This window comes from Mesoplodon mirus (genome assembly GCF_964341445.2).
Source record: "Mesoplodon mirus genome assembly, chromosome: 6".
In the NCBI taxonomy this organism is placed as follows: domain Eukaryota; kingdom Metazoa; phylum Chordata; class Mammalia; order Artiodactyla; family Ziphiidae; genus Mesoplodon; species Mesoplodon mirus.
In genome coordinates, this window is record NC_138982.1 from 89,081,019 (window position 1) to 89,108,736 (window position 27,718).

The 27,718-nt window shown below is 43.5% G+C and overlaps 1 protein-coding gene across 1 annotated transcript in view; it reads right to left on the bottom strand.

The window, feature by feature from the left end:
* The window catches only part of PLCXD2 (phosphatidylinositol specific phospholipase C X domain containing 2), a 45,721-nt gene extending 24,077 nt beyond the window's left edge, over nucleotides 1-21,644 (bottom strand). The window contains exon 1 of the mRNA XM_082625252.1: nucleotides 20,974-21,644. Coding sequence (XP_082481378.1) covers nucleotides 20,974-21,133 — 160 coding nt within the window. The 5' untranslated portion in view covers nucleotides 21,134-21,644. The remainder of the gene's footprint in view (nucleotides 1-20,973) is intronic.
* Nucleotides 21,645-27,718: the final 6,074 nt, after the last annotated feature.

Below are 27,718 nucleotides of genomic sequence, written 5' to 3' on the forward strand. Positions count from 1 at the left end.
AGAGTTCTGGGAGATAGCCTGGTGATGTATTAATCCATTTTAAAGGGTTGCATTTTTCTGAAAAAATAAGAGGATTTTATGCCTTGATTTACACAGAGCCCAGAAGATTCTATCTTCATATAATTCCTAAGAAATCTTTCAAAAGCATTTCTTAGAAAATGAGCTTAAAAATGAGGTTTGGGCCCTCAAAGCCACTGTCTCGCTAAAAGTGTTTGCATTTTAATGAACCTGTGATTTTTAAGAAATTAAAAAAAAATTTTTTTCAGAAGTTCTAAAACCAAGGCAATCAAAACATTCCGACTCAAGATCCTTTGAACAAGAAGTCTGGATATTCTTCTAAGGTTTGGAGAGACCACTACTTAATTTTACCAATGACTAAGAACGTACATCTCAAGTTCCACGTGGAGCTTATCAGCAACGTCGAGTTTCCGAAGAAGAGCCACTTAGGAACTGCTCACTCCCTCAGCACCAGGGTCCACTCTCAGACTCAAATGGTGACAGGGAATATACAGGGACCCCTCTCTGGCCCTTCAGAGAGCATGGGTCCAGCTGGACTCCAAATGCCCTGCCGCTTGGCTCTCACTTCCCGAGGAGGCTGTCACCAGCTCCTCTCCCTCCCTGGCATCTTCCTGCCTCATGACAGCGGCTCTGGCAGCACTGTGGGCTTCCAGGGAGAGCTATGTTGAGGGGCACAGTATCAGAGTGGTGGCTGAAGGGCACCGTCAACAAGGGATGTGAAAGTATCAGTGGGATAATCTACAAACTTGGTGCCAGTTGATGTAGGTTTCCACCAGTGACTCCTTACAAAATGGGCAGGATGTTTAAAAAAAGAGAGAGAGAGAGAGAGGGAGATCTCTCTTTAAGGCACATAGTAAACTCTTTATCTTAAATATGAACATGTGATAAGGATAAAAAAGTCATTTTCAGTTCATGCAGAGAGAATCCTGCTAAGCGTGGTATCTTTTGTTTGCTCGGCACAAATGAAATATTCATCTCTGGCACTAATGGCTTTTGACATACTTGCAGCAGTATTAAGCAGTGGGTGCGGGTGTGCAAGTCTGCAGACAGAAGCTTGGAAGGACCTAAACTGATCTGCCGAGAAAGGGGAGGGAGCTTGAGAGGCCAGGAGGGGAAGGGGAGAGAAGGAGGGAATCCTAGGGCAGCAGGGCTGAGGAGAGAGAACTGGGAGAGGAGATAACCTAATGCGGAGTTTTCAAAGATGTAAAATTTCACCTCAACATTTCTCTATAAATCACGAATACATATTTTTTTTTTTTTTTTTGCTGTACGCGGGCCTCTCACTGTTGTGGCCTCTCCCGTTGCGGAGCACAGGCTCCGGACGCACAGGCTCAGCGGCCATGGCTCACGGGCCCAGCCGCTCCGCGGCATATGGGATCCTCCCAGACCGGGGCACGAACCCGTGTCCCCTGCATCGGCAGGCGGACTCTCAACCACTGCGCCACCAGGGAGGCCCACGAATACATATTTTTAAAGTGACAGTGTGAGGGGTGCCATGATATTAACCTGTCTAGAGCAAACACACGTCCTGCCCATCCTAGTTTTCAGGACCCCTCACACCAGGGGGTTCTCCTCTGCCAGACCATCTCTCCTTGCCTCAACTTGCCCAGTGCCTGGCCCAGAGGGGCAGACCTTGATGGGGAGTGGAGTGGTGTCACATAAAGATGAGGGGAAGGTGGAAACGTACAAGAGGAAGCTTCTCTCTGGTTGAGATGGACTTCCTTCATGAAAAATCTTTTTCATGGTATGCTGGTGTTAAAACTGGAACACAGGGCTTCCCTGGTGGCGCAGTGGTTGAGAGTCCGCCTGCCGATGCAGGGGACACGGGTTCGTGCCCCGGTCCGGGAAGATCCCACGTGCCGCGGAGCGGCTGGGCCCGTGAGCCATGGCTGCTGAGCCTGCGTGTCCGGAGCCTATGCTCCGCAATGGGAGAGGCCACAACAGTGAGAGACCCGCGTACCACAGAAAACAAAAAATAAAACAAAAAAACCTGGAACACAGGAAGGGTAAGCTGGGACGAAGTGAGAGAGTGGCATGGACATATATACACTACCAAATGTAAAATAGATAGCTAGTGGGAAGCAGCCGCATAGCATAGGGAGATCAGCTCGGTGCTTTGTGACCACCTAGAGGGGTGGGATAGGGAGGGTGGGAGGGAGACGCAAGAGGGAAGAGATATGGGAACATATGTATATGTATAGCTGATTCACTTTGTTATAAAGCAGAGACTAACACACCATTGTAAAGCAATTATACTCCAATAAAGATGTTAAAAAAAAAACAAAACTGGAACACAAGGGCTAGTATATAAGCATCGATAAACAAGACACAGAGATATTTAGGGGCATTCTAAGGAGAAAAACCCTGCGTAAAAAGACAAAAGCATAAAGTAGAAAATGAGTTGAACATCAGAAACTGTTTCACAAATGCTATCGAGGTAACTACAGCAGCTACAAAATGTATTTTCAGTTAATCCACACAAATAGGAGACTTTCGTGTATGAGTCAGGGGATATCTTTTCACTCTTTGACTGATGACTGATGTCCACAAAGGGAGCACAGCGCGACCAGCGGGGGTCTACAGCTATGGCACTGCCGCGTGCGCATGCGCCGCCGAGCAGGGGCGGCACGCTGCCGCCGCCAAGAGGCTCCAGCTCTGCTGCTCCGCAACCACACGAGGGCCCGAGGATGAACGTTCCATCAGTAATAAATTCCCCGGCCTCACGTGCTGCATTTGTCTTATGTGAAGTAACAGATTCCCCAAAAGGATGAGCGAGGCGAGCAAACGGCGCAGGCTTTTTTTATCTGCTCTTGCGGTGCGATAATCCACATAAACCTCCCAGCGACTGTGGTATCTAGGATAAGTATGTGGATGACAGAGTCCAACCCAAGCGTTCCTTTCCTTTTCCCTGGTTGGGTGAAAACAAAGAGAGGGGCACAGGTGAGGGGTTCCTTTCGCCCCTACCCGCTTCCCAATAAACAGTCATGAAAAATCTTAAAAACTCAAGGTCCGCATGGGCCAGAACTCCCGGGCTATTTTATACCAGCCCACCCTCCACCTTACTCTCCATATTTAAACATGCCTCTTTTCTTGAAATAGTAATCACCAAAGTACAGAAACTTGTTTCAAAATATTCATAGTAGTATTTACTGGGAATACATTGATTTAAGTCCACCCATAATCTTGAATTTTAAGGGCTATTACATTTTAATTTAATAAAAATTGCATTGAGTGCATCTTAAAAGCTACTTGAGTGCATATTCTGTTTGTCTTATTAATTCATTTAACCTCATCACAAATTCAGAGAAAACGACAGTTCATGGTGTGAGATGACAAACCAGGACAACTCTTGGGAGGGGAGAACTCTGTCAGTATCTCTTCCTGAGCCCAGGAGATGATGAATCTGGGGTCACAGTATCACTGACAATATTTGGTGTGAAAAACAAAGCATGGCAAATGCACTGGATGATGACAATAGAAGTGCTTCTGTGACAGGTTGCAGGAGTCTTATGAGCTGTATCAGAGACTTGGAATACTAAGGACCACATCTGAAAAGGAAAGCCCAGGCCAGTTTTGTGTTTCCCTTGGTAATCAGCACTAAAGACCTTTGAAAAGTATTAAGCCTAGTGGGCTTAAATTAACGTTCCAAGTGCTTACACACTATTGGACTGTCTTCCTCAACTCTCCAATGAGCTAGTGGAAGAAAGATACAGACAATCACCAGACTCCACACTTCCACTGACATTTAAAGGTCAAGTCTCCTTGTATTGTACATAATGATATCTCCCTCCCACACGTGTGAAAAGGACGGCTGTGAGAATTGCTGGAGGGAGGAGGGAACCTTTGAGAGTTCACTCGGGCAAAAGGACTCAATTTAGTGCCATTTTGCTGGAACACTTAAGCTAAGGTAGCTTGTTTCATAAAATAAGGAGTTTAAGGAAAATGAAAATCAAAGAATGAATTCATCCAGCTATTGTTTTTCACCTCTGTTCTTTACTTATTTTAATATGGTTACCCTCTCAATAAAAAAAATACTTCTTAAAGAACTGGCCCAATGCCCTAAACAAGATCCGGTTTTCAAACTTTTTCTTTCAGAGCAGAGATTTTTTTTTTTTTTTTTGACTGCTGGGCCCTTAGTGGCAAAGACCAGGTGTTACCTCTGAAAGAGATTCCATCTGTGGGAAAGCCATTAGGCCTAGCTCTGTTTAAACTTCCCCATCTAAAGGAAGAAGTTATTTTGGAAGAATCACATATTTAGCATGTTATTTCTTTAAAAATGTACTTCCTCTGCCCCCAGAGCTCATGGAAACCTCTTCATCCAAGAGCTAAAAGCATCCCAAGGACATTCTGTTCACTCCACAGTGTTCTCACTTCAGTTCCTTCATTGTGAACTTGCTGGTGATCCCTCGTGGCGGCTCACGTCCGAAAATAACTAATAATTTCAATTTATTGTTTGTTGTTTACCAAATGTCAGGCTGGGCTGACTTACATGATAGCATTTGATCTCTGCCAGTCCTGCAGGGCAGTGATTATCTGTATTTTACAGATGAGGAGACAGAGGTTCAGACTGGTTTTGCAACTGTTTAAGGGTTACCAAGATTGCCAGTGGCTGCCCGGGGACAGAAACCTAGGTCAGCCAGACCCGAATCCACACAAAACTACTCTAGGGATGATGTTATTGTCTTTACTGATGAAGTAGGTCAAATGCATTGTGCACTTACTTCCGATAACATAATGATCACAGGATTTGTTTTTAGAGCTACATGTCTGACCTTCACCCCAATGCAGTAAAATTGATGGAGAGACTAAAGTGATTTTAAATTTTGTAAAGACATGAAGAATTTCCATGTAGGGACACAAGAGGGCACTCTAACCTTCTTTCAGTTGAGGACACAATTTTTTTTTTTCTTCTTTTTTTGTGGTTAACACAGCTCTGAGCCTTGAATCCCAGTGCTGGTTCTGCTCTGACCACTTGTATGAACTTCAGCTTTTAGGTTCAGACTGTAGCTCAACTTCTCCCTTTGCAAATTTAGGAAGGGGGGTGAAGTGAGCTTTAGGGTCTCTTCTATCTAAAGAATCGAAGGATTCTAACTCATTAACAGCGAATTAAAAGAATGTATGACCCTATTTTAACAAGGATTATTAATCACTGCAAAGAAGATACGTTCCTTTCATACCTGCTACACTTAAGATGAATATGTGCTTATAGATTTAACTTACCATATTTGCAAAAAGCAAATCATTCCCAAGCCTGACAGTGGTATTTATTTACTTTTGGCTCATCTGAGAATTTTGTCCAATTGCTGGAGAAATTCTCTCCCTTCACACTGACTCAGGTTGGCCAGTGATGAATCTGCACTATGCTGACTGAACACGTTGGCCAGTAGCTCATTTCTTGTCTAGCATTTAGGTGACAGTACCCTTCACTCCAGAATGACTGGCATTTCATTGCTTTGTGGGACATTTCTATGGAATTTATTGTGGGGACTTTGGGAAAAAAACACCTTCCTAATCACCTAGCTTGGGTTGAAAGTTTTCACAGAGAAGGGTTACGTTAAGATTCATTTGACAAACTGCTGAATGGCTGAGATCCAGGGAAGCTCCTCAGCTAGATCCCCTCAAAACAAGAAGGGTTTTTCTCTTTCCTGGTCATGGAGGACTAGGCCAGGAGCTCTGACAGGGGAAAGGGAAAAGGAAGAGGGAAAATCCAACAAGGAGCAGCGTAAATCACACCACATGATGGGTTTAAAGGAAATTTGTACATTACACACAGCAGGGGAAGGAGAAGGAAAACACACCCACCCCAGAAGTGGAGTGTTCTGACAAGCACACGCCTGCTAAAAGCCTCTGCTGATCTTTCTGCCGCCCAGAGGCAGAAAGACGTCTTCCCTGCTGGAGCCTTGCTGGGCGATTACTACACAATCCACTTAAACCACTGGGCAGCTTTTGTTCTCAGTCAATAAAAAGCCTCCTAGACGTTTGGTCTTGGAAAAAAAGAAAAGTGCCTTGTTCAGCCAGAACAGGTTAGCAGGCAGTCCTTCAAACACAACCATCCTCATGGGCGCTCAGGCATTGGGGGCCTGGCGTGGAAACGTATGCCTCGGATGAAAAGAACACTGCTCTTTATTCCAACCAACACAAGGAACTGAAGTTACAGCCCAACGCTAGGTCAATCTCCAACTCTACGAATGTCTCTTATTCAGATGCAATTAAATGAATTTGGCAAGACCAAGTTTTTACAATCCTAGGATTGTTATCAGGATTTCTGTTGCAATTCGCTTATCTACTGTGTCCCTCAATTTCTTCATTTGTAAAATGGAGATAATGATAGTACTTACATCACTGAGTTGCAGAGATTAACTGGGTTCACATAAATCAAGTAGAGCATATCCGGCGCCTAGCAAGTGCTTTATAAGTGTTGTATTATTATCATTATTATTATTATTACTATTACTACTAAAGCCTTGGGATACCTTGAGAAGACTCTGCCATGCAGTTATAAGACTTTGTCTTACTTTAGGCACTATTACTCTCTCTGTATGTCCTGGTTTCTCTTTAAATTAACTAGAAATATCTGTTCTTCAAATTCTTTGTAGATATTTCAAGATTTCATGTCTCTCTCCTCTTTCGCTCTCTCCCTTTTTGCCTTTGAACCACTCTACAAGTATACAGACACTGAGTATACAGAGATGACAAAACACAGTTGTGTATAGCGGAAAACAGGTCCTGACGGCATATAACGTGTTTCATTATGGAGGTGTGCACAGAAGTAGTTCTTGAGCTGCTTCTTGCAGGATGAATTGTAATTGGCCAAGTGAAGTGGGCGGTATTGCGAGGGAGAGTGATACGGTTGAGGAAGGAGCATGTTTCAAAGACTGGAGATATGAAAAGAGACAGCATATTCTCCTTCAGGGTGTTCTTTAGGCCTTGTATTGATGGCCACTGGTTCCCCAGAGTCTATGAGATAAGGCATAAAGTGCTCAACAGCGCATTGAAAAGCTCTCCCAGTCTGTCTGTCCAGTGCTTTCCCATTTCTTCATCCTGTTGCTTCTACAGTAGGCCATAGCAGCCCTTCTCTGTTCCCCGAAGGTGCCCTTGCTTTCCCATCTCTGATTTTATTCATGTGGTTCCCTCTGTCTGGAATGCCCTCCCCCCTTTTCGGAACCCCCATCCTTCAGTGCCGCTCAGGTGCCCTCCCAGAGCAGCTGTCCCCTAACCCCTGCCTGGAAGTAACCTCTCCCTTCTACTGGTCCCTAGCAGTTTGCTTGTTCCTTTACTGTGGTACTCAACCTCATTCTGCTTTTGTTGGTTTTACTTGAAACTTAATATCTCTCCTCCAAGATTATAAATTACACCTTGTTAATTTTTTTTAAAGATTTCCTATAGTATCTAGTATGATGCTGTAGGATCAAAAAGGATTGTTAATAATAATAGATATATATCAAAAATTTATGCTTGTTTTGTACTAGGCAATATTCTAAGCCCATTGTAACCATCATCTTACTTAATTCTTAAATACATCGGTTGCGTAGTAAAAAATTTAACCTTGCCCAAAGAGGGGTCTGGTCTTTGTCCTTGGCCTCTGGGAGGTAATCTCTTAAACCTTTGGAATATCCTACCTGATAAGAGTATCTTTGTTTACCTGAGAGCTTTGGGACCACATCAAAAAATCTAAGGATGAGATTTATGGTGAGGGTTTTGAGTCATGTGGGAACAGGCTTGACCTCTGGGGGGCTGGATGCTGAGATCAGCCATGTGGACCCTCAATAAAGATTCTGGACACCAAGGGTCAGGCTAGCTTCCTGGGTTAGCAATACTTTGTGCATATCGTCACACGTCAACACCAGGACAGCAGCACTGTCCACAACTCCAGGGTAGAGGGCAACTGGAAGCTCCACATTTGGGATTTCCCTGGACTCTTCATGTGGCTGATTGTAGCTGTAATAAATAGCAATTGAGTATAGCAGCTTTCAGTGAGTTCTGTTAGTCCTTCTAGCAAATTATCAAACTTAAGAGTGACCTTGAGGACCCCCAAACTTGCAACTGGTGTCAGAGTGAGGGTGGTCTCGTGGACTGTGCTTCCTCTTACTTTGCACTTGTGAAATAAGTACTATAATTATATCCATTTTACAGATGAGAAAACTGTGTGACAGAGGGTTAAACTTTTTATTTGAGGTTACATAACTAGTAGCTAGGATTTGATCCTAGGACCACTAAAACAGAACCCATATTCGGAATTACTTCTTTTTTTTTTTTGTGGTACGCGGGCCTCTCACTGCTGTGGCCTCTCCCGTTGCGGAGCACAGGCTCCGGACGCGCAGGCTCAGCGGCTATGGCTCACGGGCCCAGCCACTCCGCGGCATGTGGGATCTTCCCAGTCCGGGGCACGAACACGTGTACCCTGCATCGGCAGGTGGACTCTCAACCACTGCGCCACCGGGGAAGCCCGGAACTACTTCTTTATACTGCCTCCAGTGTGAATAAAAATTAAAGATAGATATAAGATAAAAAAATATTAAGAATAGACATAAAAACAAACATGTCCTTAAAGGCTGAAGATGTTTAGGGTAGCTTTTGTAGAAAAGCATATCATATTATGACTCAGGTATTTAATCTCTATGAATATTGCAATAAATTTGATCTCAACAGATTGCAATTGTGCATATTAAAATATCTCTATGGCCTGAGCTAAGAACACACTTATTTGTAAAAATATGTATGAGAATTGGGCCTTATGGTTATTGAATACAGCAAAAGATTTGTTTAAAAAAAAACCCACAAAAAACCCTTAGAGTCCTTGGGAACAATCTCATTGTCCCTTGCCTTTCCATTTTAATTACTTGTATGTGACTCAGGTCATAATCATTTGTCTGTGAGCTGTGACTCAAGCAGATTTAACTGCTCTTTGCCCCGTGCTGCTTGGAACACTGGTGGTAATTATCTCCCTGTCTGTCCCTGACAGCTGACTGTGGGATTTTGAGGGTGGGATCATGTCTAATTCATGCCCATATCTCCATATTTAGTAAGTTTCTGGCATACAGTATGCACTGAATACATGTGTATAGAATAAGTGCAAGCATGCTTACTTAAACGTACAGCTGTTTAGAGAGTTGCTTAGGGCAGATGAGCCTAGGTCTCCTGATCCTTTCCCAAACTTCTCTTTGGTCCATTCATCTTCTTTAAATAGGCAGAGTTCACTCCCTGCACCTTCTCTCCTCCAGCACCTGTACATCACCAGTTCCATTTATCTCTATTTGTCCCTCTAGCTTGAGTTATCTGGGTCAATGAAGAGGAATGTGTTGGAAAACACAGAGGACAAAAATAAAAAGAGAGAAAGAATGACTAAAGGAGCAGCTAGAATAAAATACTGCATTGAACAATTTAAAAGGAAAAGTCCTAGAGAGTAGATTTCCTCCAACTTAAGCCCATGTAAATTATCTTTTAATAACATCTCCTTGGGGCTTCCCATCTCACGCACCTAAATTAGGTCCTTGGGAAAAATCAGCATTTGTAGAGAACTTGACCCCATATGGACAAGTGCGGAAAGGCTGAGGCATCTTTAGGATATACAAAATATGGCCAACATGGATCCAAGGTTCAAGATCAGGGGACTGCTTTGCAGTTTTCCAAACCAAAGAATAATATCTTTAAAGCTTGCCAAGGCAACGGGATAAACTTGACCCATCATACTTGATTATTTTCCATGGGGCATGTGGGAGAGTATGAATTATAGCCATTATACTGTCAGCAAAATCTGAGAGGGCCATGTGGCCAATATAATTTTTAATCAGTTGCCTATTTAATTCATAATTATTCACAGTGCAACAAAGCAACTGTGGTTTGAAGCAAGGCAGAACATTTGGAAGCAGAGGATGTTGATCAGTGTATTTTTCATGTTCTGAGAAGCCACGGGGCACCCCACTGTCTGAGGACAGACATCAGCCTGGGAATCTGGAGAGCTGGTCTAGCCCAACTGGCTAGATGAGCTAGAGAAAAGTGAAGTAAACCAGAGGTTCTCAGGGTGCTTTCAGACCTGAAATGTTGTCAAATGAAGTATTTATATATAAAAACAAGTGCAAGTAGAGCTTCTCTGGTTAAAGGCCTGTCCAGACAGTCCCACTTCTGGCCTAGAGGTGTCCTTGCGGGGCTCAAGGGGGAGTCAAGCCTCCCAAGAACTCTGCAGGGCATCAGGGTAATTCATTGCCCTAGACAGTCTCCAAATCAGCCCCAACAGCCTATGATTTATGTGAGTCAAAGGGTTTTCAATCCCATGTATGGGAGGCATTTTATATAGTTGGGTATCTATTTTTCTTTGAAAGACTTTCTCTTCCTTAAATGTCCAATAGATGCTAATACCCAAATAAGACACTGTACAGGTAATTCATTAATAAGGAATTCCTCCTCGAGTTTGCTAATTATCACCCTGCTCTGTCTATGCACAGATGGCGTCATCTTTGGTAAAATAAGACCTCACAAAGGGCACTTGGTCATCCCCTGATGAGCCTTCTAAGTTCTGGGATAATCATATTTTAACAACCTTTCCTTTTAACACAAAAGAAAGAACAATACAAAGGTTTAGGGAAAACAGGAAAATGTTTAGGGTAGAAGAAAAAGTTAACACTAAACATTCTATTACAAAATTCTCCTGCTTTTACTAAGCCTCTTGGTGTAACCCTGAATGTCAATGTGTAAAATAAATCGTATTTGATAATGTGGTAATGTAACTAAAAGCTTCCATTTCACAGCTGGTTTGTGGTGTATTGCACATAGCTAACCCCTCCCCCGCCCCAACCCCAAGCTGCCAATACGGTAGGGGAGAGAGTGAAACAAATGACAGAATTCATGCCGATTAAGCAGAACACTAAATGAGCTTGGGAGGGTCATTTATCTGGGACCAGAAGTTGAAGACAGATTTCCTGAAAGAAGTAAAATTTTAGTTGAAATCCAAAAAATATATACATAAAAAAATGAAGACACTAAATTCAAACTCAAATCATCTTATATTGAATATGACAGTAGCTGTGAGGGAGGGTAGGGGGTTGGGCAAATTGTAAGATTTAGCTCTGAAATCATTTCCACTGGATGCTACTATGCTTTCTCCCAATTCTGTAATGTCCCACGGGTACCTCGAACTCAGCATGTTCCAAATTAAGCATATCTGTTTCCTTCCATCACCCCTAAAACTGCTCCCTCTCCTGTATTCCTATTTCTGGGAATGCCATCCCCTGCCTCCCAGCTACCCAAGACAGTTATACCTTCTCTTTTACCCTCCAATGAGTCGCCACGTCCTGCTGGTACTTCCTCCTATATATCTCCTGTGTCTGTCCCTTTTCCTTCATCTACACTGTCACTATCTTCCTCAGGTCAGTATCACCTCCCACCTGGATGACCTCATCAGCAACCTAAGTGGTCTCCTTGGTTACAGTACTTCCCAACTCAAATACCTTTGTGGACTGCAGCCAGAGTGATCTTTCCAAAACACAAAGCTGCTCTGTCATTCTTCTGTTTAACACCCTGCCCTCACCTGTTAAGGTAAAGCTAAATCACTTTAACATGGCTTATGAGACCTCTTCTCAATATCTGCCACTTTACTCCTTGCCCCCTCCTCCTTGCTTACGGTAAATAAACTACAATGAACCATTTGGGTTTGTTAAATGGGCCATTTTCTCTCTTCAAGGTCTTCACCCAGATTGTTTCCTCTCCTAGGACACTCCTAGCCTTGCTGATCTTATCCTGGGGGCTAGTTCCTATGTATACTTCAGACTGCAGTATATTCATCACTTCCTCCTGGGGGCCTCCCTGGACTCCCAAGTCTTCTTAAGATATGCTGGCTATAGGCTTCTTCCACCAGTAACCTCTACCTCTCATCTTACATAGCATATTGTATTATGACTGTTTGATTAAATGTCCATTTCTCCAACTAGACTGTAAGCTTTTTTTTTTTTTTTTTTTTATGCGGTACGCGGGCCTCTCACTGCTGTGGCCTCTCCCATTGCGGAGCACAGGCTCTGGACACTCAGGCTCAGTGGCCATGGCTCATGGGCCCCGCCGCTCCGCGGCATGTGGGATCCTCCCGGACCGGGTCACGAACCCGTGTCCCCTGCATCGGCAAGCGGACTCTCAACCACGGCGCCACCAGGGAAGCCCTAGACTGTAAGTCTTTGAAGGCAGGAAACGTGTCTGTATTGATCATCACTGAATCACCAGTGCCCAGGAGACAGCCTGGCATATGGAAGGTAATCAACATATATATATAGTCAACAGAATGAAAGAAATAATGAATTTCTTATATTATCCCTCAGCATCTCTAATAACTGATGGGCCATTTTGTTTCTCCTCACCCTTATGCTATTGTTTTAGGGCTTTTAATCCATTCCTGACCAAGTCTTTCAGTGGCTGCTTTTTGCCTTCGGGATAACATTCAATGTTTAATCTTGGCATGATACATAAGGCTCATTAGCCTACTTTCCCAGCTTTATCTCCATTACTTTCTTTAAATGAAATCGATGCTTGGGTTTCCTCAAGTAAACCTTATCTCTCAGTCCTTGGTACCTCTGCATTGTGTCACTCTTCTCTCTACCTGTAGCACCTGGATATTTACTAATTGCTTTTTATTTTATTTTATTTTTTTTAATTTTTTTTTTTTTTTTTTTTTTTTCGGTACGTGGGCCTCTCACTGTTGTGGCCTCTCCCATTGCGGAGCACAGGCTCCGGACGTGCAGGCTCAGCGGCCATGGCTCACGGGCCCAGCCGCTCCGCAGCATGTGGGATCCTCCCGGACCGGGGCACGAACCCATGTCCCCTGCATCGGCAGGCGGACTCCCAACCACTGCGCCACAAGGGAAGCCCACTAAGTGCTTTTTATGATTCAACCCAAGGGTCATCTCCTCTTGGAAGCCCAATCTACCAAGCTTTCCTCCTCCTACCAGTAATGGAATAGGTACTGGTTTTCTAAGTGTTACTGTACCCTATGCATTTTTCTCCATGGTGTTTGAATTTTGGCTTTTCCTCTAAGATCAGAACTTCATGAAGAGCAGGGAGAAGAATCCTATTTATCTCCATATTCACCTAATTTAACACAGCACCTTACACAAAAGGGCACTTGATAAATATCCTTTGAATAAATACTTTCCCTTTAAATGAATACGTTTTTAAAGTACAGGCAATGAGAACCAAAAGAAGCAAAAGGAGCAAACAAGCACCAGTAATTTTTTTTAGCCAATCTGACACGACGTGCACATATAATTCTTAGGAGGATCTATATGGACACCTCCTGCCAGGACGATCACTTAAACTCAAACCCAGGGAGGGAGAGAGGGACACTGTCTTCACCTTTATCTGTTCGGCATGTTTTTTTCATCTGGCTTCAACTGTATTTTAAGAATGTTGTTTTCAGTATATAAGCCTTCAAAGCGTACATGTTCATAAAATATTCCTCTCAGTCTGCCAGAGTCTAAGATTTCTCAGTCCCATCCTTAATGCAGATGCCTTCACACTCCAAGACATTTGCATTACGAGGTACAACTGCTTCCTATTTTTTCTTTATTTAGATTTTATTAGGTCTGTACAGAGAAAAAAAATAGTGACAGACTATCCCCAGAGAATACATAATACCTTCCAGCCAACAGTTCTAGAATAATTGGAAATTAATTTTTAAAACCCTGTTATTCTCTTAGAAAATGTCAACTGCTTAGTAGACAATGAATCCAAAAAAGACTGCCGATCTTTCGTAGATAATACAAGCTAGACACCCCCCTGAGAGCAGTGCAGGCCTCTGTAGCCAAACCCATGTGACCTGGAAGCCACCTAGAGATCTCCTAATGCCATCCTCCCAGGTACTGTTTGAGTCTCATGGGCATTCAGCAATATAACCCACATTCCTATAGATGTGAGAAAGTGGAAGGACTCCTACTTACCCACGTGCGTGTAAATACTCAGATTTAGTCACAGTTCTCCTCCACTTAAATTTGGTCCTTGACATGTGTTCAAATTCTTTTCAAACACACAAATACACCCACCTATTACAATGTCCATAAATAATCCCTTCTCTACAGGCCTGGTTTGAAACTCTAATTAGGGTTAGTTAGCATTTACAAAGTGGTTTGTGCTTTTCCCAAAGGCAAAGTTACAGGAGCTAAAGCATTTCACCACCATTCCCTCTAGTGTGCCTGCAGTTATAAGCTCTTAGAGGCTGGGAAGAGATGTGGAGCCAGCCTGTCACACAGGGTAGAGGTCAGGTCAGAGCACGGGTCAGAAACCAAATCCTCAGCCTCAGAAGCTCGTCTGAAACAGCAGCAATGCAGGTGACAGCGGCAGGCTCCTAGGATCTGAAACGTCAGTGGGCATGTCGTGCAGGATCTTTATGAAGGCGAAACAATAGCAGGCAGTAGAATTTGGGATCTCTTGAGGGTGAGGCTAAGGTCATGGCTCAGTGTGTGCGCATTGTGTGTGTGTGTGTGTTGGGTGATGGGTAGTGTGTGTGTGTTTGTGTGTATGTGTGGGTGATGCATATATCTGGAGGGGCTATGAAGCTATTCCACGGCTGGGGAAGGAGTTATACATGTAAAAAGATTTGTTTAAAGGAAAGCATTTTGTAATATTCCTTCTCTTCATCTGGGAACAAAATGACTAGGTTAAGAGGGTAAGTGATGGGGCCAGGAGGAGAGCAGAAGCAAAGTTAGCAATATGGTCCTGTCACAGAGACTTAAATTTTTCCCAAAGGCTTTGGATGGCTGGAGATGACAAAGTTTGACAGCTGAACTAGGGATGGGAGGACAAAGTAGCTAAAGAGGATTTTCTGGCTCTCTTGATCAGCTGCCCTCAGATTGCATTTAAGACTCATTTGGTACTCACATCCTGGGCAACCCTCCATGTAGCCTTCCCTTAACTCGAAGTCCCCTTGAGGGGATGACCATTCAAGTTATCCTGATCTGATCAGACAGAGAACACTGAGCCACATGGCTTAATTGGAAGGTCAGCTCCTTAACTAGATTGCAAATTACCTGAGGGTATAGACTGCATTTTACACCTCTGTTTTTGTTGTCCATTCCAGACACAGGCTTTCAATAAATGACTATCATGATTAATCTTTTAAAAGACACATTGTTTTGTGACAGACATTGTTCTTAGTGTGCAACATGAATTAATTTAATTTTCACACTAACCAAATGAGGTAGTGCCATTATTAGCTCTGTTTTACAGAGAACACTGAGGCACAGAGAGGTTAAGTAATTTGCCCAAGGTCACAGAGTCGTAAGGGGCAGAGTTGGGATTCAAAAACAGACAGTGTGGCTTTAGCATTAATACTCTAAACCAATCCATGATTCTGCTTCTTACAGACATGGGTGATTCCTGAGTTCCTTGTGGCTTTTGTGTGATTGCGGCAGGGAAAGGATCTCAGGAAGTGACGAACCTTCTTAGAAGAGAAACCTACTAATGCAAACACTAAATCATAGCCTCTTTTTACTCCTCACCATGACCACCCAGAGGAAAAAAAAATGAAAAACAACAACAAAAACCTATTCCCACTTAAGAGGCCATTTTGGTTCTGTGTGGTTTTTTTCTTGATTGGGTCAGTCCTGGTAGATTTAGCTTGGTCCTTGGTTTTCCACAGCCTCAGATTCTGTAGGACAATGAGTCTCCTCTAGGGCCAACTCATGGCTCGTGATATCCCCAAAGTGCAGCCCACCTAAACTTCTTGTTCCAGAATGTATCTTGCACCCTTTTGGGTCCCCATCTCTGTGAGATGCACCTGATCCAACTTCCAGAAGCAGGATTTGAGTAACGATTCCCTACGTCCTGCCCCCATAATGATTTTGTCTCCCTGTCACACATGTGGGGAGTGAGTGAGGGACCACAGGAGAAGAGCTATAGAAATTGCCAAGTGGTCAAAGGCAGGACTGCATAGGAAAAGGATAGGATTCCAGAAAGGTGAAAAAGGAAAGAAGGGAATGTCATCAGCAAGATGAGAGCAGAGAACGCTCCGGGAATTGGAGAGCCGTGAGGAGGTCTGAGCAAGGGCTGGCACTGGAACGGGAGAGGTCGGGATACAGGCCAGGTCAGTGGAAGGAAGCGGAACAAGAAATGAGAGCAGGCTGAGGCTGCAGCCAGACGGGAAACATGAGACGCTTACATTTTACAAGGGAAGAAGGCAGGCAGAAGGGATGCGGGGTGAGAGAGCTGTTCCTAGGGCAGAAGTGACACAGAGATCTGCTTCTGACCCTTCTGACCATCTTACTCTGCCTGAGAATTTCCATTTCTAATGGGGCTCAGGGATGCGTCTTATCTAGAGCTACGGGAAAATTATGCAAGAGATAACAAGGAATGGATTGGAAAATATGCCGAGTGTTTCATACGGCATTCCCAGAAGGAGAACCTAACCTATCTATTCAGTTTAGCCTTGATCACAGTTGAAAATGATGGTGGCTGCAAGCCACTTCTCCAGCATCCTTACTTAAGGATCCACTCAGCAGTTACCAATGACAGAGCTGCTGCCCTGTACTAGGACTTAGGATTGTAAAGGGAAATAAGCCATGTTCTCTGTGTACAAGTTGCTCACAGACGATGTAGAAGACAGATACCTAGAAATAACAATGTGTGGAGAAGGGCAATGATAAAGATATTAACAAAGCATTACTAAGGGGCAGCAGAGGGAGTCCTTCAGCCATTTCCCCAATATATCTCCATCCCTTAGCTTAATTGGCTTATTTCAAGTGGAAAGCCCCCTTCCCAACCCTGACCCCCAGGCCACATTCCTTGAAATGTTGGACCATTTTTCAAATCCCACGTCAAATGCCATTTTTTCAACAAAGTCGTTCCTATTCTTAAAAGCTGAAATTAATCTTTCCATTCTGTGTGTATCTGTAACACTTTATTTACATCTCTGTTATAATATTCACCCCAATTAGTTTTTTTAAATCCTGTATGGCAGGGCTTCCCTGGTGGCGCAGTGGTTGAGAGTCCGCCTGCCGATGCAGGGGACACGGGTTCGTGCCCCGGTCCGGGAAGATCCCACATGCCGCGGAGCGGCTGGGCCCGTGAGCCATGGCTGCTGAGCCTGCGCGTCCAGAGCCTGTGCTCCGCAACGGGAGAGGCCACAACAGTGAGAGGCCCGCGTACCGCAAAAAAAAATCCTGTATGGTGAAGATATGTATATACATATATGTGTGTGTGTGTAAACCTCTCTATCACTAGGATGTAAGCTCATTTGACGGCTTGATCCACCTTTGGGTCTCCCACAGGCCTGAGCATGGAGGTTTCTTAAAACGTACTCAGGGTCTGTTCGATTTGAACTACTCTACAGTCGATTTTAGGATGCTAAAGTGAGAAGACCTCGCTTCCTTCTGGCAATTGTGATTCCTTGATTGCACATGCCAAAAATCATTTCTTGTTCTGAAGAGGTATAAAAGAAATGACCTTCAGACAAAAATGACCCAGTCACTCTTCTATGTTTAGAGGTGAATAGGCAAAAACCAAAAAAACCCCTTCCAACTAATCAAAGCATTTTTAGTTTGGAAAGGACTCTACATTTCATTTAATCCAACATCTTAATTACAAATGAGGAAACTAAGTCCTGAGAAATTTGGATACTTCTACAGTGACACACAGCCAGAATCAACAATATCAAATTTCCAGACCCTTACGTTCAAGGTTCTTTCCAATAAACCAAACAGTTTACCTTTGTTAAAAAGAAGGGAAAAAACATGATTTAAAAAAAAGAGAGAAATAGCACTAAAATATACAGAGAAGAATTCATTGAAAAGCTGTATATATTATTGAAAAATTTTTTCCTATCAGTCCCTTGGTCCATAAAGAAAACCATGTTTTCACTAACATCAGCAAAATTGTTTGTAGAGTTCAAAGCTTTAATTTAAAAATCTGACTTTTGCAGTTTCCAGATGTTTTTACCCTTAAGGTCTCCAATTATTCTACACAGTTGGCAGGGAGAATTGTTCTGAGGTTCTTCTCCAAGATATGCCAATAAGTTTGGGTGACAGTGGTTTTTAACAGGTGTTCTTAACAGTTGTGGAAGTGAAATAATACATCAAGGCTTTGTTGAGAGGTGCAAGTTCACACTTGCTCTCTCCCATCATGACTTAGGCAAATGCAGCAGATGCACTCAGATCTGACATAGTTTACTCCATCCCGGTTCTGCTATTAATGTCAGAACCCCTGCCTTTTCCCTGCCCTTTCCCGCATCACTCCTACCGTACTCCCACCCTGACAGAGCTGACCCAATTTTACAGACACCGTGGGGTGGCACACGCAAGCACACATGCATATACAGAATAGGTCTAAGCTCTAAATTTGAATTGAAAACTTACTGGATTCCAATTCCAAATAGGAATAACTTACTGGGTTCCAGTATATATATATATATATAGGGATATATATATATATATATATATATATATATATATATATACACAAATATGAAAATTATATATTTATATTACAGATATATAATATGTACACACATCTGTGTGTATATCTAGCTAGATAGTGATTTATAATTGCTCAGGCAAAAAACATCTAGTTTTAAAAATTCTTTCATTTGCTGCAAAGGATAGTCTGTGAAAACTGGTTTTCAGTTAGAGAATTCGCCCCCCTCCCCCCAGCTGCTCTGCACTTCCCAAGGCCTCCTTAGGGGCCCAGGGACAGTGCGTGGGTTTTGGAGCCAGCTACATAGGGGCTTAAATATTAGCTCCGCTGTTTACTACTTGTGTGATCTTGAGAAAATTACTTAACCTCTCTGGACAATAATTAAAATGAGGGTGTTCCTACCCATCTTGGAGGTGTAAGGATTTGAGGTAATGTATGCCAGTGGGTGCTGCATGGGACTGCTCAGGAAATAATAGCTATTATGATGAAGGTGATGATGCCGGGGAAGAGGAGGAGGGAGCAAGATGGTGGCCTCCACTTCCTGAATGCTGTCTGTATTTCAGAACCTCTCAGTAAGTCTTGGCAGAACTCGACTGCTAGTCCTTAGCCGGGGAATATTCAGCTTGAAGTAGGGAAGAGAGAGCCAGTGGTGAGGCAGGGGTGCAGGGGTGGGGGAGGAGGGGGAATGGCTGGCACTTAATATGTGATTTTCCTGTCTTGAGCTATATATATATATATATATATATATATATATATATTTATTTATTTATTTATATATACACACATACACTCATGTTCCTTCCACTGCTGGGAAAAAGGCATTCATAGCAATGAGTGCCATATCTTTTGAGGAGTCAAGGACTTTTTTTTTTGCTTAGAAGGACTGGACTTCACAAAGCAGGGTGAACAAATTCCTGTGTTCCCACGGTGGCTAACCACAGAATTTCCAGCAGGCCCCACTATCTACAAACTCTGGCAATTCTAGTAATCGGGAGATACCCTATAGATTGCAGAACAAATGCCCAGCTCCTTTCTGGAGTCATGGGGTCAGAGTGCACAGCCACACCATGGGCAGAGCTGCTGCTGTGGTTTGAACTGTCCAAAGTACAACAGGAAGGAGGAAGCCCCAGCCTACCCAGACATGCCCCAATGATAGAGCCATTTAGCGCCTGCCTAAGATGCCATTCTGTTTGCAAACACATACTATTTGCTGTAGCACCTGACAAAACAATTCCATCAGAAAGACATATGACTCATGTTAAAAGACGCCTGTGCATCATTTCAGCGATGACTCCACAGGCGTCGATTAAACATGGAAAAGACCTGTTTTGAAGCATGACCATATGGCATTTCCCAAGGAGCTGTAGTCAATGGCTGATAAAACACAAGTGATCATACCTATAAAGAGACTTAGCAACCCTCTCCTTGCTCAAAAGCAACAAGAGTCCATGAGGACAATGAACCTGGAAGACCTCCAAAAGAAGAGGCGACTAAGGAAAGGCTGCATCTGAAACCAGCATGGCTCTTCCTCATGCATAGAAAGCAAAGACCTGGGGTTGCATGAGGTCGTCTTGTCTGCCACCAAAAAGCAGACTGCTCCCAGGGATGGCTGGGAGTTTTTCTGGTAGTCTAGGGGTGAAGTCAACTGTTATGTCTACAGGTGAGAGAAAGGACTGGCAGTGGTCCATTCCCCTGCTCCTGGGAGTACTCGCCAAGCATCAGAATCTAGGACTTTGCCCAGCACATGAAACCAAGATCACTGTAGTCCAAACCTGCTTCCCTAGAAACCAAGCTTTAACCAGCTTTTGAATGGAAGGAAGAGGACACACTTAACAAATCTAATGAGAGTGATGTCACAGTACAAAAGCCCCAGGAGAGAGCGAGTGGCTGGTGCAGAAGTGCTTTTCAAGGCTTCGGTTCTAGATCAGCCAGGCAGACACATGTATATATATAGACAAAGCTTCAAACACCACCACCTCATCACACCTAATGCCTGCTTGTGATGAGCACCTGCATTCTCAATTTCTGTCTTTCCCAACAACAATAATATGTGTCTTTATACTAAGTCCTAGTTCTGAACCTCTTCTTAAATGCTAATCTGCTTCTTGTTTCTCTGCTATGAAGGGTCAAATGAATGAGAAAGGAAATACTTTATAGTGTTAATGTTGATCCAGATCTACAATTGTTAATGACTTTTTACTCATTACCCTTGATCTCTTCTTTTTATTTTGAATGATTCAAGAAACGCACCCCTCACATACCCTGGCCCCAACATTAAGAAGGTAATGTTCTTAGAATCAGTCTATCAAGTAAAAACAAAACAAAACAAAAAGACCCAAACAAACAAAAAATGGCGCTTCCATTCTCGAGTCCCTTTTTCCAATCATGCAGCGTACTTAAATCTCTTTACAGCAGCTGCTTCAGTGTTAAGTTTTTAGTTAGAAATAAGAAAGAGGTTTAGTTAAGGTCACTGACAATTATTTTCTCAGCACAATAGAAAAGCAGCCCAACCCATTAACAACACTAAAATGGCAGAAGCAAACACAGTGGGAACAAGTAAGAATAGAAGAATACCTGGGATTGCCAGATTGGAAAGGGGGACGTTGTGGAGGAGAGGAGGTAGCGAGGCCATCCAGTCAGCATTGCAGACCTCCAATGTCTTTGTCCCGCCGGGACTGGGGGAGCAGATGGTCCCCATCCTGAGTTGCCTCCTTACCTTCCTAACTGCTAGCATCCCTTTCTATCAGTCAACGGCTCAGGCTCAGCCCAGGGCCACTCACTCAGCGATCATAATTGCCCGGGCTCTCTCGCACTTCAGGGCCACCTTTGTCACACCAGTCTTGCCAAAAGGCCTTTCTGCCGGGGGAGACGGGGCAAAGACGTGGTTCCCTAGCCCCCAGCACCTGCAGTCCGCACCCTCTCCGGCCCAGCCGCTGTTCCCTTAATCTGCTTAGACTCGGCTCCGTTAAACTTCTTACGTTCCCCCTCTGGAGCCAGGGAAAGGTAGGCCCCTCGAGATAAATCTAACAGAAACTGAACGTCCTACGCGCAGCCACGCCCAGAGCCACTCACACTACAGGTACCCACACGGCAGATAGACACGCCGGCGGGTCTATACACACGTGAGCGCCCGGACGCACCATCCTCAGCCTGATTTACGCTTTTATGTCTGTCACTGGGCTGGCACATAAGCTGGGCCTGCCTGCTCTCCCTCCACCGGCTCCTCGCACAGGTTCCGTTGCCCTGTGGCTTCCAGAAGGCGCTCAGAAGTGTAACCCACAAGGCGCTCAGAAGTGTAACCTGCGGCACCCGGGCTCCCGGCGGCCCCGCCCCACACTGCCGGGCAGATTTGCCGGGAGACGCGGCTCGTGATTGGCCGCTGGCGGAGAGCGCTCCGATTGGCCCGCGCCCTCTGAGCGGCGCCCACCCCTCCGCTGCCCGGCCTCCCTCGCTCTGTTGCTCCGGCCTTCAAATGTGTAGACGGCCGCCGCTGCAGCCTGCACGCTTGGACCAGTCAGGTCTTGGATCGGACAGGTCTTTCCACTGGCCTTTCACGCTGTCAGCACTCAGAGGTTAAATGCAACCATACGTTTCCTTCTTTCCCCTACACACACACACACGCACACACACAATGACAATTACACAGAGAGTATTACATTTTCAATAAACCACATAGGCAGCAGAAATATGAGAGGTAAAGAGGCTGAGAGGCTGAGAAAGGTGCAGTATATCATATTTGCACGACAACATCAAGGACAGTTTGTGTTTCAACCCTTACCTAATTAAGATTCTCGTACACACCACTTATTCCCATTTTACAGAGAAGGAAATAATGATACTTTGCATTTTTATTGTCTGTTGTTTGGAACCTTCTTCCAAATTCTTTGTCCCATTTGCTCTTCAGAGTATCCCTATAAGGCAGGCGGGGGGGTTGGTGGTATGACCCCCTTTTCATACACGAAATCAAAGTTCGGTGGCCTTATGGGAGCAGTTCATGTGGTGGCACTATTTGGAAATCCCATTTTGGAATGAGATCCTCGAGCCCTGAGGCTTGTAGGCATAGAAACCCATTTCTCTGCTTTCTGCAGTGTTCCCTGCGCTTTCAAATGGTCCCTTTCCACGGTGTAAGCTATAGGGTCTTTAATGATAAGAGAACTTTGCACACGGATAATCATAAGAACATCTTGGCAAACAGGCAAATCAAGAAAAACACCCTGACCTTGACGGGGGGGCCCTGGAGGGCTTCAGGCCAGGCAGCGCCTCAGTGACTTAAGAGGGCTTAACGGGAAAAGGAAGGAGCAGCCTGTGTGCCAAGAGAAGACTGACGGCTCATGTACAGACAGACCCGCAGGTCCGCTGATACTGTCACCGAATGGCCCCGCCTCATCTCCAAGGTAAGTACACATCAGCAATGCAGCTACTTTCCTATACACATAACTCCTGTCGCATAGTGCCCTCTTTTGACATCTTATTAAATTTCCTCTTCTGGGCTATTATTAACATTCATTTAAGCCTGTTTTTTCAGCCTTTTGAGCTGTGTAAATATTACCAAAAGTTGTGTTTGTTTGTTTCGTGGAGGAGTATGCCTTGGTTATTAAAAAGAACGTCTACACTATTTATCATATAGTTTCTGATTCTTAAAGAGCACTACAGTGTAGTGCTGTACATATTGGGAATATGTCACCTAGCTGTTTTAGTCAATGAAATGCGCCACCACCCCCTCCCCCCGCCAGTCACACTATGAAGGAATATCCCAAGATTTACTTTTGAAATGTCACCTTTCTGGGCTTCCCTTGAGCTTAAAAAAAATTTTTTTTTAAATCTCAACATAAAATTTTATGAAAGCTGCCTAAGGCAAACAAAAAGTGTTCTTTAAGCTTTACTGTGGAATGTTAATTTCAGTGACTTTTTTTTCTTATTTTTCAGCTCTTAATGGAAGGAAGGCACAGAATAAGAAAGCATTAAACATTAGACTTAGAGACATCATTGTGTGAGAACTTGAAAACAAGAGAAGTGGAACGAGTTCACAATGAGACGTTTTGCACACCTGACAGCTTTCAGTCAAAACTACTTGGTTTGTCTAAGAAAACATTTCAAAAGAAGGCAGCACGCTCTCCATATATTCTTGAGTGAGTCCTGGAAGAAACACAGTCCAGGTGAAAACACAGCCTCTAGTGCAGTACTTGGCATATAGCAGATGTTCTATAAATATTTGTTAGAAGGAGGGAGATGCTTGGTAAAACATGCTCTGCTGGGTTCTAGGTAGCACCTTAGAGCAGTGCTTTCTAACCTTTAATGTGCAAAGCAACCATATTCTGATTGAGTTGGTCTGAGATGGGCCTGAGATTCTGCATTTCTAACAAGATTCTAGCTGATGCTGATGCTCCTGGTTCAGACCACACCTTGAGTAGCAAGGCCTTAGGAAACAGCTCACGTTTGCTAGGTGGGAATGTGTATTGTGTTTTCACTCTCCTTTCCAAGGTTTTATAATATTTTTATATCACTTTTATAATGAAAAAATAAATGTGCATTAAAATCCCAGCTAAGAATTTCTAAGTATTAGAGAATAATTTTTCTGTCACATAATGTAATGGAAACCAAATTATGAGTGGGCTGTTTATACTATGCCACAATTGCTTAGGGAAAACCATATAATTTTTAAATAAAAATTAATATTTACAATTTGGATAGTTACTATTTTCTTACATACTGTCTTATGAAATTTATCAAACAGAGAGGAAACTAAATTAATAGAAGGACTGAAATTTTAAAGCAAGTCCATTTTAATTAGCATTTACCACCAAGGGAGTGTTTATCATGTACAAATCATTTTGATAGGTGCTAGGAATGGAAGAAAAGTTAAATAAAAGTTGGTAACTGATGAACCTCAGATGATATATGATCCAGGAGAAAAGAGAATCAAATATGTGAATTACAAAGTGTAACATGAAGCTGAATGAAGGGATAATAGACGTACATGTGGAGGACAATAAGGAAGTATATATTTGATGGGGGAGGGGCCACAGGATGCATTATTAGAGGAGGTGACATTGAAGCCAGGTCCAGAATTCTAAGAAAAGTTTCTGCAAGTGGAAAATGGGTGGAGGGTTTTGGCGTGGGAAAGAGATTGCGTAGCTGAGAAGATGTAAGCAAAGCTATGACAATGAATGGGAGATGTGAGAAACAGAAAACACACAAGAGTGGCAGCACGTGGGATGTGTGGGAAATACAACTCATTTACTCTCACTGAACCATCACAAGAGCCCAATGAGTTAACTACTATTCCTATCCCCATTTTACAAAGGACACTGAAGCTTAGAGGCTACATAACTCTGCCCAAGAGCTCATAGCTAGTTAGTGGCAGAGCTGTGACTCCAGTCTCTTGATCATTGTGCCAGTGGCTTCTCATTATATGTTACCCATTATTTTTGAAAACCTGGTAAAGGATGTTTATGACCAAAGTACATTAAAGAGTTGGGACCTTTTTTTTTCCTATGGATAAAAGGGGCCATTGCAGATTTTTGAGAAGGGGAGTACAATGTTGACATTGTATTTTAGGAAGACAACTCCGGCATAATGAAGAATTGTTGGAGAAATACAGTCTTTCAGGTAGATCATTGAAATCGGTTATCTAAGCAGGAAAAAAGTGAGAAAGCATGCAGAAGGTCTGGCACACAGAGACTAAATGCATGGCCTTCTAAACTATGGTGCTTGCCTCTTCGTTCCCAGTTCTTATCTCCAAGGATCTATGACTCTAGGGCCCAAGTGGACAGCCTGACTGTCTCTGGAATTATTTTCATCACTTGAAAGTCTCACCAGATTGTTCATCCATTTTTATTATAAGCAACCAAACCTGTTTCTATGAGTACATCTACAAATTTTGTCTTCCTTTCTGGAAATGTTTTTCTCCATTACTTGATCAAGGACCCTACTGAATTCCTGAAGAGGTGACTGCAGGCTTTACCCTTTCTTGGAGTCTACCTTATATTCTGGAAATTTTTAAGATCATTCATTTTCTTCGGAATCATTTCATAAATGAGTACTGATGGTCCCAGAGCAAGTCCCTAAACAGCTTTCCATCTGGACATGTCTGGTTGGCAGAGCAAGATGGCCTGGATTTCGCTTGACTGAAGGCACCCTCAAAGCTTCAGAGGAAACACACTGACTTAATGAGACTGTGGCTGGGCTGTCTCTGGCTCCACACCTAGGACCCTGTGCTGACTTCCCTCCCAGTCTGTGTGCTAGATGGGAAAGGAACAGACCTTGAATAGCATTAGAACCAGACACATGTTTGTTCCAGGGACATTGCCTGGAGATGAGAGAGTTTGTACCATGTTTTGAGTTCCATAGCGATGTCCCATTCACAATTTTTTTTCCTGGCTGGAGGGTGTGGGGTGGGTGAGGAACTGAAATGAGCAGCCAGATCAATGAAAGATGAGATGGGAGTGTAAGCCTGCTTTGTTTTGTGCGTCATAACAGCAGAGTTTATCTCTACTCATTCCCAACCTCCTTTCCCCAATTCAAGCCCCCCAAACCATGTGATAAGGATCAGAGTAGAATGAGGAAATGTCACCAATATGGGTGGTGCTGGGAAACATGATGACAGCAGCAACAACTACCCTGAGGAAGAGTGACATCATTGTAGCAGCTCAGGCTATTCAGGAGCCTCCATGGAAAGGGAGGTCACCAAGCATAATGCCTTGTGAACACATATGATACACCTCAGACATTCCTGACATCAGGAATGAGTCAGGAGCTGGGGGTCAGTTATTTTGTGGATTAGGGCTAGAGCCAGAGACCACGTGGTTGTGACCCAGACCTTGATCACACCCAAGTGTCTTTAAGAACCTGAGTAAGAAAGCAGCAGCAGGGCTTCCCTGGTGGCGCAGTGGTTGGGGGTCCGCCTGCCGATGCAGGGGGCGCGGGTTCGTGCCCCGGGAAGATCCCACATACCGCGGAGCGGCTGGGCCCGTGAGCCATGGCCGCTGAGCCTGCGCGTCCGGACCCTGTGCTCCGCAACGGGAGAGGCTACAACAGTGAGAGGCCCGCGTACCGCAAAAAAAAAAAAAAAAAAGAAAAAAAAAAGAAAAAGAAAAAAAGAAAGCAGCAGCAGGTTAAACAGGAAGTCGTCATATGTGGCATCACCTCATGCCCACCCAGTATTTGTGGCCCACAACCGGGATTCTGTCATGAAACAAGAGTGAATGTAGCAGTAACAGCCCTAAGATTGTTCCTCCAGATGTGAAAGCTTGGTGATCAGGAAGATCCTCAGAGCTTCTCTGCCTTTTATAGCTATTAGACATCAAGTGTTTCTGGTATATTTAAAGATTTCCTTTAACAACACAGTGTTGCTATAATATTTTTGAGAGAAGCTAATAACAAGTGATGATTGTAAAATTACTTTAATGTACATCTATTCCTTCTACCACACCATATTCCTGCACCCTTTTCTATTCCCCCTTCCCACCCACCCCTTTCACCAAAAAAGGTAACTGAGAGAAGCTCCAGGCCTTTATTTTTCCAGCTAGTCAGCTGCAAAGTACCTGATTTAATATGTTATGGAGCCACCTTCTGGTAGTAAAGGCACACTTCACACACACAGTAAGTTTCCCTTCCGTTACCCTAAAAAAAAGAGTTTCCACATCACCAGCACCTTATGTAAATACAGACTCCTGGGTCACACTCCAACCCTACTGAATCAGATTCCCTGGGGGTGGCATCTTTTTTCTGTCTTTTAACAAAAGCTCCCCGAGGAATTTTTATGTCCCACATGCTTTAAATCAAGACCTTGAAATGTCAATCACTTTCTCTTAAAAAAAAAAAAAAAGAATAGGTAAAATGGCAGTTCTTATCCATGTTGTGTATAAGTTTAAGCAATCGGAGAAAAATATTTCCATTTAACTGGCAGGAACACGAACTGCTCTCTTTACTTACCCCACCCCAAGGTTCTTGGAATTATGAGAGTGATGTCAGCTGTTAGGAGAACGTGTATGTACTAGCATATATCTTCATAATTACTTGACCTTCCATCACAATTAGAATGACCTCTGTACATTTGTTATTCATTTAGCAAATAATGACCTGATTCTGAATTTCGGGCTGCTGAAACCAGTTGCAAATACCATGTTGCCACACCACCCAAGCAGTAAATAGCACGTAAATTGAGAGCAGATATTATCATTCTTTCCCAACTTTATTATTAAAATTACAAGTTTGCAGAAACAACTTCCACCAACACAAATAATTCTTTTTTAAAAAACAAAGGAAATAAATTTCAAAGTAAATAAAAATAATGAATCGTTAGTGTTTTTCCCTTATC